General features: G+C 29.1%; 1 protein-coding gene across 1 annotated transcript; it reads right to left on the reverse strand.

The window, feature by feature from the left end:
• Positions 1 to 2,246: 2,246 nt before the first annotated feature.
• Positions 2,247 to 6,993, reverse strand: LOC134832702 (meiosis regulator and mRNA stability factor 1). Its single transcript, XM_063846818.1, has 7 exons — positions 6,746 to 6,993; positions 6,075 to 6,591; positions 5,111 to 6,010; positions 3,970 to 4,698; positions 3,536 to 3,893; positions 2,692 to 3,479; positions 2,247 to 2,621 (listed from the first exon to the last, which is right to left on the reverse strand). Exons 1-7 carry the CDS (start codon positions 6,775 to 6,777, stop codon positions 2,493 to 2,495), a joined length of 3,453 nt encoding a protein of 1,150 aa, XP_063702888.1. The 5' UTR covers positions 6,778 to 6,993; the 3' UTR covers positions 2,247 to 2,492.
• Between the last annotated feature and the right edge of the window lie 6,947 nt (positions 6,994 to 13,940).

Raw genomic sequence — 13,940 nt, forward strand, 5'->3', positions numbered from 1 at the left:
AAAAATCTAGCAACGGTATTAAACGGCATCCTTTGTTCAAATAAAAATTGACTACACAAAATTTAAAGATTGCATGTTATAAAATAATGCATTTTTGATACAATTTTGTTGAAATATGTAAGTGAAGCTTAAGTATCAATTTGAATAATTTTATCTTATTATTTAATTGTTAATAAGCGATACGCTATTAATAAAAACTAATACTTAATCGATTTTTTTGCATATTCGACTAGTTCATACTTATAATGATTAATATGATGATATAACCCTTTTTTAATTACAATGACAATGCAAGGTGCAACTACTTTTTAATTTGCACTAATAATTAAGGAAAAGACGTACTATTATAAAAAATAAATATCAACTGACAGAATGTTAAATTCTTCAAGTTTTTTTTCATTTCATACATTTATAAATTTTTAAATAAAAATTTAAAAATAAATTTTTAAATTTATAAATTTACTTTTTATGTAACAATATCTTTTTTTTTTAAACTGATTTTTTATTGATCTCTTTTTCTTTTTGTGTTGCGACAATTTTGTTGCGCATGAAGTCAAGTACTTTGGGCAGACAATAACCAATTACAAAATCTTACTAAAAAAAACTAAACTTTTATATTTGATACTGATAATGTGAACTTGAAAACTATTAATTTATCTATTAGATTTTTTTATAAATATAAAAATTTAAGTGACCTACAACAGGTTTTTAAAATGTAAAAAAATAATGAAGATATTAAAAAAGTTATAAAGCATTATGCATAGGTATATATTTTATTATATTTTGTTTTGTAGAATAGCAATTTAGATTTTTATTTAGCAATTGTTTTTCAAATCACAAAAAATGAAAAATACACCCTTAAATGTAATCAATGAGGCACTTACCTTTACTTATAACAAAATACATGTTAATAAATAATTATTAGCAACATGAAAATGTTTCTTCTTTAAATTGTTTGAATAAATATTTTATTTGTCCTTAGTTGTTCTGATCCTTTTTTTGGTTTTGGTAGCTATATGGCACATATAAGTGAAAAATAAAACAAAATAATTGACCGCACACACATGTTTTCGAGCTTATGTCTTATATAAAACTAGCATAAAACACGTTAGAACACTTTTATTTCGTCGTCTAAAAATACAGCTTTGGTAATGTAAGTCAAACAACACAAGGACTTTCTATACAAACGTTACAAAGCTTTATATAATAGTTTTGATTTTTTTTTATCGACAAAACGAAAATCTAAATAATAATCAAACTAAGCGACACTGACCTGGGCCAATAATACATATTTTGTTAATTTTCGTTCGTGTTTTGCTTTCACACGCACATGTACACACTAACGGTGTATGTTTTTTTTTTGTTTTGGAAAATTGCCACGATATGAGTAGGTATTTAAGAAAATCACATCGATAGAGGTTTTAATGGTTTAATCATGTTAGAAGTATGCTGCAAGGAAATCATTATGTATTTATTTTTCAGTTCCTCTAATGATTCCTGCGTATCTTTCTTGTCGTGTCGTACACCCAACTAAAATCAATTGAGTCAATTAGATTTTGTTTTAAGCTGAAAAAGTGAGAAACTCTCTTATTTATAGAATTTTGCCCGGGAAAAAAGGATAAATCGCACAACTGCAGTTTTTGACAAAATTGGGTTAAGAATGAGAAAATATGCTTAAAGACGAGTATTTTAAGATAAATTGAAAGATTTACAAAAATTAAAAAGAAAAATAAGTTTTAATTTAATATGCTAGATCACACAATTGCAACAATAAGGATAAATCGCACAGTTGGTATGGCAACTGCTGATAAATCGAATTTCAAAATTGCCCCAAATTATTTTTTGTTTATGTTTTTGTGCTGTTTATACTCTGTTATTGCATAAAAAGTCAGTTTGAACCTAAAAATTTGTAAAAATCTTAAAACCTAATTTTACTTTTATGTGAAATTCGGATCAATTGTGCGATTTATCCTTTTTCTTAATAAAAAATTTCCAGAAATTTTTCTGCACAAAAATTGTTTTTATTGGCCAATTTACTTTTGTGAGCTTTAAAATGAAGAAATAGTTTATACATAAATTTAAATAGCTCAAAAATCGTAAAAAAATTAAATCGTTTTTTCTCAGTTTGTTAAAAACTGCAGTTGTGCGATTTATCTTTTTCGCCCGGAAATTATTCTCTTTTTATTCTACTAAGTAGTAGGTAAGATGCTGATAACGCACAAATAAATCAAATGAAAACTCGTGGATGCATGCACAAAAGTAATGCGAGATTTATTAAAATTTACAATGAATTAGCAATTATAACACTGCGTTATGATTTTAACGACTTACACAAAATTTCTTAAACTTCCATTTTTTTTAAATTGATATTGTACTTACTAGAAAAAAGGTAGTTATGAAATATAAAAATTTTTCATTATTTTGTTTTGAGAAATAAAATTAGATCAATCAATGAACAATAATCAACGTTGATACTCTGCACTGCAAGCTGATCATTTTATGTTGTTGTTTTTGTCAACTACATTAGTTGCAGAAGGTGTAGGAGTGTTCGTATGACCGCAAGGTGAAGACATCACTGGCATTATATTCAATGTTTTAAGCTCAGGCAAGTGAATGTTCAGCTAAAATTTTCAAATACAAAAAAAATAAATAAATAAAAATTGTTTTGAAAATAGGAAAAAAAACACTCACTGAATGCATATTGTTTCCAGTATTAAGACTTTGATCTCCCTCAAAAATTCCATTTACATTATTACTCCAAATAGGATCATATGTAAATGCTATGTTTCTAGTTGGAGGTGTGTCTGGCTTTGGGGGCTCGTAGTAATAACTTTGAATACTTTCAAATCCATTTTTCAGTGAATTTAAGCCAAACATGTCGGAAAAATTGGACATAGTATTATCTAAGTTATGGCGTCTTTCATGTGGAGGAAGCATTGCTTGGTGTGTTGAGCCACTATTTTGTTTAGGTAAATATCCTGGAGGAGGACGAACTGGTGGTGTATTCCAATCACGCCCAATAGGATTGTTGTTATTCATATCTAATTGGAAGTTTTCCATATTTTGACGATCATATGGCATGGTGTATTTTAAACAATTATTCGGTTTGAAACCACCAGCAAGAGCATAACGCTGATTATCCGGAAAAAAAGTACTACGAGGTGTCGTGGAACGTGAAGGGGCAGAAACAAATGCTTGTTCTGCACATGCGATATTTCGAGGCTTAGCTCCAGGTGTCTGGCGATGTTGATTTCCCGCATAAGGTAATGCTTTGGGTTGTAAATGCTCTATTCCGAATGAACGTTTGCTAGTATTCCCCAAATATTGTTTACACTGTTCAATAAATTTATGAAGACCTTTCTGTGTCAAAATGGAATCAGGATGTAAACGAATATCACTTCTTTCGTGAATGTTATTGCCGCTCGGAGATGAAAATATGTCTAAATGTGCTTGAATCAGAGCAGAGAGATTTGGATATCCTAGAATAAAATTAATTAAATTATATTCGCGCATAAGACAAAATAAGATCACTTACCCATTTCGAAACAGTTAGACAGCGACAGATCGAGTGCTGCTTTGATTTCACATATATTTAAATATGTTTCACGTTCCAACAACAATCCGATTCGAATCAGTAATTTCATCAAGGATGTTGTACAAACCATTTTTACTCCATTGATGAACGTGATTTTTACTGCATGTCTCATGTCAAATACTCCCTTCTCCGTTAGTATTTCATTAAAACGCTGAGCATAAGCCTGCACAAAGCTCTTCATTGTCATTTTGTCACTGCCAGTTTCATTTAAAATAATGGCTGCTGCATACGCACGTTGACGAAAATGAGTGTCATCTAAATGGCAAATGATGTAATCTTCTCCATCTTTTTCAAAGACCTACAAAGTATTGTTCGAAAAAATAATAAACTTGTTACTTATCTATGCATGTATATGCATAAAATACGTTATTTACCTCAACAAAGGGTACGTGTTGGCAAGCTTCTGCAATATTTTCGTACCCTAGAGTTTGTGCATTCATTTGGTATCCAAACTTATTTTTGTGCATTTGCAAAATGTCATGTAACTTTACCAAAGTCGTGCATTTCCCGGTGAAATGTTTTATCAAGTCTTGCAGCTGTTCCGAGAAAACTCGCAATGCGACATCTTGACATAGAAAAATTTTACGATCTTCGTCATTGGATCCATTCTCCATTTTGACGACACCGCTTATAGCCTCCAACAACTCAGCAAGTTTCGTAAAACCATAATCACTTAAACGACACTGGTATCCAAAATGGTAATGATATGATCGAACAAACTTCTTGAATGGAATTGAATATTGAGCGGCGTTTCGGAAGAGTTCTACAACTTCTCCGGCAAATATACTCGTCTTTTCCAATTCGATTGGTGTTTGTTGACGTTTAGTTATCGATATTAGAACATCCGTTCCATTGTTGATCGGCTCAATAACTATAGAGTTGTTATTAACGAGTCCATCCAACATGTCTTTTACATCGCAGACGCCATAATCCGTAATGTCAAAAGCGTGATTTTGTGATATGGAGAAAATCTCCGGGAGGTGTGACAAATAAATCGATTTAGTGGGTTGTGATCGCAGTATTTTAAGAAGGTCACTTGTAAAACGACGAATTTGTGTACGATGAGTAAGAGCGATACATCGATTTTCACCATCTCCAATTATCTAAGTAAAATGTGAAAAATAGTAATTAAATATGCATATTCCTAATTATTTGGAAAATTCTTAAAACCAAAAAAAAATAAAAATTGTTTGTAATTTTGTACAAAAAAAATATCAAAAAGTTTTTTGATAAAATAAGGTTATTAGTATAAGTTTTCATATTTTTTTCAAATTCTATGTCAAAAATGTTTAAATTTCTAAACAAAAACATTTTTTGTGAAAAATCATATTCTTAATTTTCAAAATTGATAAAAAAAAAATATGCAACATTTAAGTAACTTTATTGAAAATAGTACTTTGTGTTCTAACGATACTTGATATCCCTTCTCTATCCTAATTTATTGAAGGTCTATAAAATCCAAAACTATTTAGACAGTTTTAACGCCCTTACATAAATAAATTGAACTTAACTTACTTGGACAGTATTTGATAGGGCTTCAAATAGGTCGATTAATCGTGTATATCCGTAATCAGCAACGCGGCATTGTTTTCCAAAGTGATTATGGTAAGCCGGAATAAATCGATTGAATTTCATAATTGCCTTTGGTGACATTTTTACAAGTTCAATAACCTCTCTGGATATCTGGCAAAGTGGATCTGCAGTAATTTTTCCAGTAAATCGTCCAGTTATCGGTCCATTAACTGAGGATGTTTCAGATGCATCACATGCAAGAGTTTCTTGCTCCATCCAACTAACAATCTTGATACCGAAACTATTATTTGTTATTTGAACGCCACGAGCACAAGTAATCAAGCATTCAAGGGGTACACCATTTTCATTGGCATCTAACTTGATTTTCAATTCTGCTTCAATGCAGTGCATTAGAGAAGCCACTGGTATGTCATCTTTGTGAACCTTGAGTAGCGAATACATCAAAGATTCAATTTGAGAGATTGATAGCATAATGTTTGGAAGAGGTTCAATTTCCAATTCAGCCCAGCCTTTATCTTTTTCTTGTTTGAAGTGATAAACGCAGTAGGGAACACTGTGTTGTGACGAATCAATCAAAGGATTATTGGGGACAGCATGAACTAAATCTGGGTGCAAACTGATAAATCGTTCGTCATTTTTATCATGAGATATTATGCATACATCCTGCATGCGATACAAATCTAATATGCTAATAGATGTCTTAAAACGTGATTGAAACAGCTCCCGAAACTTATAAACTTGTAAAGTATTGTTTGGTACATCTTTCAGTAATCCCGTAATTTGGCATTTCAGTGCTGAAGTTTCGGCAGAAGAAGGGTCTTTTAAGTACGATACGAGAATTCTCTTGTGTCCGACTTTTTTTCGATGTAAATGCGTTACAACCTGAAAATTGTTTAACTGCAATAAAGGGATATTCAAAATATTGTTATGGGAAAAGATAGCAAACCTGTTTAGCAAACTCATTTGATGGAACTTTGACTTTTGCAGTGCTGGGCGTCTCCATAATGAGTGACATGACCGGTGTAATCGGCTTCAATTGTGACAAAAGATAGTGGCGAATATTATGCTCTTCAATTGTGGGATCCAAGTTGCTAATTTGTAAAGTCACAGACTCACTGGCTTCATCTGCAATCTCAGTATTCGAAGATGTGGCTTTCAGAGCCTCGCTGTAAGAAAGTCTATACATATCAGATCGTAACCTATTTTCTCGAGACCCGTATTCTGTTTGATTGCGATTTTTAGGCTGCTGTATCGGAACTCGACACTCAAATCCATGTTGAAAACGTCCGGAGCCTGTGTAAGGAGCAAATCGAGAATTACGAGCATATCCGGTGTCTTGTGTCATTAATGGGACAGGAATTGAACGTGGTTTTCCACTGCGATACGAAAGTGCGTTGTAATTATTCCGACCTGTCGAAAAATTACCACGAGGAATTGAAGTACTCATAAGGTCAGGAATGTCTCTGCAAATAAATTGAACATTTTAGCAATTATACATAACCTCCAAAATAAAGCTTTGTTAATAATGCTAACACGTGCTTCATTTCAAGATTCTTTTAAATGTTTTGAAAGAGTGATATATATTATATTTTATTAACTTATTACTAAAAACCTCACCTATGACTTTTAGAATTAGACCTTTGGCTCATTATTACATAAAATTGTACAACACTAAGAAAATTTTTCGTTCCATAAACGTTTGACGAAAAAGTTAATAAACAAAAGCTTGTGTTTTCAGACTAAAAAAAATTTTTGTGTACTCAATTTATCTGAAAAATTCGTTGACAGTATACAATCACAAATTTTTACTATAGTAGAAAAACGTGGAACACCTATTTTTTATGACTTACGCGTTTAGAGGTGGTAAAGAAATAAAATGCAATGACAGAAAATCGCCTAATAATACTTTTATAATTCGCCTTACCATTTCCGGAGTGTCGCAATTGTTGTGTTGGCGGAACTGTCGTATTTTTGTTTTTTCCGTTTGGTAAATAAATAAAATGCTTAAAAAAGTACCTTGGCTTAGCAAAGCAAATTCGAATTGTAGTATATGTTTGTGTTCCGATTCGATGTTTAGTTCACTTAGGCGTAATGGAAAAAGCGGAATTTCAGGGAGAAAAAGCAGTTTTTGATTTTTTAAATTATGTAAAAATAAATTTTTTTGAAACATTTCTGTTAATATTTTTATGCAATTTTAATTCATTTTCATGTTTGTTTAGAGCTCCAAGTTCTTTTAATGGTAAATTATTTAATTTTGATAAAAATGCGCATTTGAAACCATAGAAATTGGCATACCAATAATTGTAAATTTTATGTTTTTTCCGCGAAAAATTTTTTAGTGGGGCGCGCCGTCGGCCAAAAAGGCGCAAGTTTTTAAATCGCCGCACCCAAATTAAAGGGTTGCCCTGGAAAAAAAATTTTTTTTTGAAATATTTTAATTTTTTTCAAAAATTTCTCGGCTATAAAAATAAAGATACTAAAAAATGTATTTTTTTTGGCCATTTTTCCCAACTTTGAGGCCTGGGCTCTAGATTTTTTTGTTCAAGCCGGGAAATTTTATGCCTGAATTCGAATTCTTTGGAAAGTTTGCTGTCTTTTAGCACCTTACCGCCTTTGATTCTGACAATTTTTCGACGTTTTCTCGATAGGGTATCACGAAATGAGACTTTTTTGTGCACCAAAAACAAAGTAGTATATGGAACATATACTACAAAAATATTAAAGTTATTATCGAATATCTGGTTTTGCAAACATTCATTCATATTTTGAGTTGTTTTTGTAAGGAACAAAATCAATGTAGTTTAACTCTCAAATAGGAACTCTAAAAAACTGAAGCAAACATAAATTGGATATTATGGTGGTGGCTAAGTGAGGAATATCCTTTTTTTGGTACAACTCTCCATCGATTATTTAAAAAATATATACTTATCTTGAAATTATTTTTTTTTATTTATTTTTTTATAAAGAAATATTTAAAGATTAACGAAATAAATAAAGTGTCTTATTCAAAATGTAAAAATACTCTCAAATGTATGCAAAATATTATTATTTCGTTTTTGAAACTTAAATTCTCCGCAAGTAAATTTTTAGTAACATTAAGGAGTAAAATTAATATCAATATAAGGCCATAAAATAAAATAAAAATAAATAAAAACCATAATCTGTATTAAGTCAAACAAACCTCAATGATTTTCAAAGACTTTCCTCTCAAAAAATTAGTTTTTAATATGTTTTGTTAAGTTCTAAAGAATGTGAGAAAATGAATACAAATTATTTATTATTTCCTTCTTAATAAGTACATTGACTCATTGAAATGACCTTGACACTAAAATAGTTGCAACTTTTATTTAATTCAACCTGACCAAAGAATACATTTTTATCTACCTTATTGAAATGTCATAGTAACATTCTTTAGTGAGTATTAAGTGTGTACCAAGAATAAACAGTTATCTTCATTTCTTTTCTACAATAAGTAAATTATATAGTGTACAAAAAGCATACTCATGACGTTTGAATCAAGCAGAAAAAATACAGTTTATGGCATTTATGTAGCATTTAATTTTACTCAAGAAGCACAGTTTTGGATGTGAATGTTTTTTTTGACATATATACGAAAAAGTATTCTTTAAATAAAATAGTTAAAAAATATATACATATTTGTGGTAGTTTGGTTTTTGATGATTTGGTTAAATTTTAACGAGCAACCTGGATTAAGATTGTAAAACTCCCAAGAATAAATTGAAATAGGAAGAGAACCAAAGAAGTTCGAAATTTATTGCAAGACACAAAGAAAATCTTTATTACACAACTAATGAGTAAGTAAGAATTTATTGAACATTATTTTATATACAACAATTTGAAGTACGCAAAAGAGAGATAAAAAACAAGCAAAAAACAAGATGTGAAATTACATGATTTTCCAGTTATTTGTAGGTATCATAGACACAGAAAATGATCCATTATTGTGTTATTACTCTTTCCATCAATAGCAATCTGTGAATTTAATTCTTGCAAAAAACGGAGATGAACATAAGATTAAAGTTTTGAACCTAGAGTTCTATTTTTCAATTATGGCCAATATTTTTGCAACTAGATATTTTAATTTAAATTTTGGATTTGTATTTATAAATACAATTTTGCCACACTCAACCCTTGTTTAAAGACCTGTCTTGATACATCTTTTACATCTTTTATATTAAATAAAACAAACTCAGGAAACGTATAGAAACATAAGGTAGAAGACACTTCTAAGACTGTGATTTAGTAAACAAAAAATAAATAAAGTACAGTCAGTGCCAAGTTCATAGAATCGTGTAGATCCAACGTGTTTTGATTATAAATAAAAAAATATTTAACTGACAAATTATGAAAAAAAAATTAAAGGTCTTATAGTGAACGAGATTGATGTTTTTTTTAGTTAGAAAAAGAAAGCTAGATTCCACTTAACTTTATTTAAGCTCACATTTATTGATTCATCAACAGCTGCACTTTTAGAACTACAAAATAACAAATAATATTTATAAAGTTAAGATATGACAGTGTTCCTTTTTATTTTTCTATAATTTAATTAGTTTGATCTTTACTTTGTTGTTACTACTATTTAAAAATGACGATGAGTTAAAACATTAAAAAAAAAGAAACGACAAATAAGTGAACTCATTGCTGGTGTAAGTCTTGCAGTGAAGAGGCACTTATTAAAACGTCTTTCATTTCTTTTTGTGCGTAAGGTTTAACGTAAAATTATCAGATACACGTTTTACTAACGTTTCTTCGTATTAGTGTAGCTCAACTCACAATACCTCAACACAAATACACTGCGAGGGTGTCCAGATTTTACAATTTAAGTTAGACATACTAATTTTTAACATCAGTAAATCAGCAGTGGATCTTAGTATGACTCACCCTATCTATACAAACTAACACGAGTTTATGGTTCTATTACCATCTATATATGGATACACACATTTTGTACACAGAAATATGTACCTGTCTTATATAGAACTTATACGAAAACGGCAGCAATAAAGTGAAAGAATACCAATAACACTCCATTCAAGAGGATTTTGCCGCATTACTTTCGTGCGCGTTAAACCATTCACATCGTTCTCTCTTGACAACGTTCGGCAAAAAGAAAATAAAATTCAAATATTAAATATTAGTTATTATTGAAATAACACAAAAAAACGTAGAACAGAATTACATCAAATAACAGTGTAGTATGTTGGCTCTCATAATAGCAGCTTTTTATTGACGACGAAGAATCGTCCAACATTTTCAATTTTGATACCGTTATTAAATAACAGTTTCGTACAATATACATGTTAGTGTTTCTACATGGAGAAGAAGATGAAGCACTGACTGTCTATATTTTCTTAGTATAATCTATAAACATATTTATTTTTAGTGATGTTCATACTATTCAATAAATAGCAATTCCAATAAATGACTAAAATCTACAAAAACATCTCACAGGATAAGCACAATGTGATGTGAATAATGCCTCAAAAACAAAAAAAGAACATAAATACTGCAAATGAACGTGTTATGGATGGACATCACGCTTGAGTTATTTCCAGTTTGCCAAGAGCTAAGTTAAAGAATTTTTGTGTTAAAGTAAATAAATAATTAAAAAAAATCAAAAGACGACCGACAAGTATAATTTAATTACACAAAGAATGATTTATAAAATATCAAAAATGAACTCTCAGATCCACTAATTAGAGAACCATTATAGCAAAACGGTAAAATACAAGTTTAAAGCGTTTTTCAAGCTTAGTCAATTAGACACATCATCAACTTTAAGTGTATCTGATAACGTATCAAGTAAGAATACTTAGTTAAATTACGAGTTTTCATCGTTGTATCTGCTGGGTATATAAAAATCAAACAAAAGTCAAATAGAATTTACATCAACGTCATTTGTTCTGTAAAGTCATCTCAAGGTACGTTTTCTAAGATTATTATTATTATTATGTAGTGCTACTCTGCTAGAGGGTTTCTTTTTATATAACATGAGAACTTGTTTTCATACATATCAGAGCGCTTTGCTCGAACACCTCTAGTTTTTAACAACAAAAAAAATATATGCTTTAACATAAAAACTATTATAAGTGTTATCTCTGTTTACCAGTATACTGTTTTTTACACACATCTTTTGCGTTAAAAATGTTTTTCAAAAATTATTTTCATTTTGAAAGCAAAAATGATTCTTTGCGACCCGTGTTTCAAAAGTGAGTCATTCAATAATTGTAATATGCAATCATTACTCTTTTTTTTGCAAGATAGGAAGGAAATCATCAATTTGTAACAAAGTTCTAATAGTAAAACCTACTAAGTATAAGTTAATCAATGTAGTTAAAGTTTGTTGTTGTAAAGGTTCTTTTCTTGTTTTCAATTTAAATCTTTTATCTTTTTTTCAATTTTGAAATAAATACACGTGTGTTTGAATATGTTTTCCTTTTGGCGTGTTTTGTCAGGTGCCTGAAACAAAATACTTAATTATTTTTAATCAACACCACGATTTGTCTTAATCAATTATGAAGATTCTATACGCGAAAGAAAAACGTGAGTTAGATGACCAATCTATTGATATCTAACAATTTGTTTGAGTAATGGGGATTTTGTTCTTTCAAAGACACTCGTTCATACAAATTATTTACAATTTAAAAGATGAACAAAGCATAGAGATAAAACAAGTTTCTAAGACAGCTTTTTTGTACGAGAATTGTGTATCTTTTGTTGCTCTTCATTACATTGAGTGTCAATATCATTTATTGGCATTCTTTCACTTAGACTTATTCATATTTAAGATTTATCATGTGTATTTGTGAGAAAAACAATACTGATCAAATAAAAATTAAGTTAATTTGTCTAATCATATTCTAACAATAAATAAAAAATAGACGATTCCATATTATTCCTAGTTTTTTCTCTCATTCTAAGATTAGTACGACAAATTTTTATAATGTAGCACACCAACGCAGTTTATTCGTCAGCTAACAACATTGTTCAAAATGTGAAAGAGTGTTAATATGTGTAAAATCTGCAAGAATAAAAGAAATAATTGACGAAGAAACAGAAAGGAGAAAATAGTGAGAGAGAACAGGTACAACGTGTAATCTGCAATAAAAACAGAAACGATGATGATAGTGACCTAATTTTGATGATTTCACTGTCATACAGAGTTTAAACATGTTTGTATTGGTGAAATTTTATGTGGGTCATCGACAATCACTAAGTTTAGTGTTTTTTTATTTCGGGTTTTCCTCAAAAATTTGAATGCTTATTGAATGCTTAAAAAAATAATAAAAATTTAAACTTAAAAAATACAATAAGAACAATTCTAATGTATGACAAAATATTAGAACTTAAGTAAATATTAAATAAAATTGTATTGTTATATATAATCGAGTTATGTAGGAACATGAAGAATAAATAAGTATTAATGAACAATATAAGAGTCCGGAAAATGATTCTGTAATAGGTATTTTTCTTGTTTACCGCAACTTCCGTATGTTTTCTATTATGAGATTTTTAGCTGGCCGATTCTGTATCTACTAATTGTTTGTAATTGAATAGATAATAAATTATTAATTAATTATTGCTAGGTATTTATAATTACATATTTTCATTTTTAGAAGTATTATAAAGTAGCAAAACTTGCTATAAATAAATATGAACAAAGATAAAAGAAAAATACATGTTATTATATCCGCTTTGATATAAGTATTCTATCTTTTATCAGTTTATCGATATTTTATCAATTTTAAATGATTATAAAAATCTATCGAAATGAATTTAATAGTATAAATGAAAATCAATTTTATTATTTAAAAAAAAAATGTTTAATGGTGTATATTTTCTTTTAAATAAATTTTGAACAAGCGAAATAAGAAGATTATTATTACAGTTACTTTCTCACACGTTTAATTATCATATAGTTCTTACTTTTAAAATATAAATAGGTCATTCACTCTTGTCCACTAAAAATTGTAAAAAAATTATCCATTTATTCAAATTCTGCTACTTATTAAGCACATTTTCTTTATAAGAATATATGTATGTATATTATTTAAATAACGTATATTAATTTTTTTACTTTTAGATGAACATAAACCATGAAATCTCGAGGCAAAAAAAATTGTCGATTGATCTAAAACAATATAATGAAAGTGGTTTACGGAAAACAAAAGGATATACAACAATCTGGCATACTTTATATCAAGGATGTATAAGGAAAAACTTTTTAGTCACTTTGTTATTAATTAGTTTATTTAACATTTTCTCATCAATTAATGTTGTTGATTCACATCAGTTTTCGTCATGTAGGTATATATATTTTTATAATCTTGTGTAAATATACAAACTTTTATGTAAATTATTTAACTTAAATACAAAAAAAAAACAGAACTTACAATTCCGGATTTCATATTAATGTTGAATATTTGCATGACATAGTCATCATCGTACGAGTCTTAAATGAATTTGAAAGTGAAATGCTTTCTAAAAAAAAATACGAGTTTGCGAGTGACAAACAAATGAATAATTTTATTGTATTGACGTCTGAACAAAATATTATGACAAAACCAGGTTAAACGAATGAATAATTTTCGCTTTTGAAGTTTAAGGAAATATTTAAATGATGTCATTGACCTAGTTTTAAGATCATTGAACCTATTGTTTTCCACAATAGGTAGTAAGTAACCTTATTGTTATTCTTATCGGTCCTTAAGTCTTTTCCTATATATTCTCTAATTTATGCATATTTCATTGGCGAATCTTAAATAAATGACCCATGTCTGAATCAAAAATT

This window comes from Culicoides brevitarsis, chromosome 2, assembly GCF_036172545.1.
Source record: "Culicoides brevitarsis isolate CSIRO-B50_1 chromosome 2, AGI_CSIRO_Cbre_v1, whole genome shotgun sequence".
NCBI classification, from domain to species: domain Eukaryota; kingdom Metazoa; phylum Arthropoda; class Insecta; order Diptera; family Ceratopogonidae; genus Culicoides; species Culicoides brevitarsis.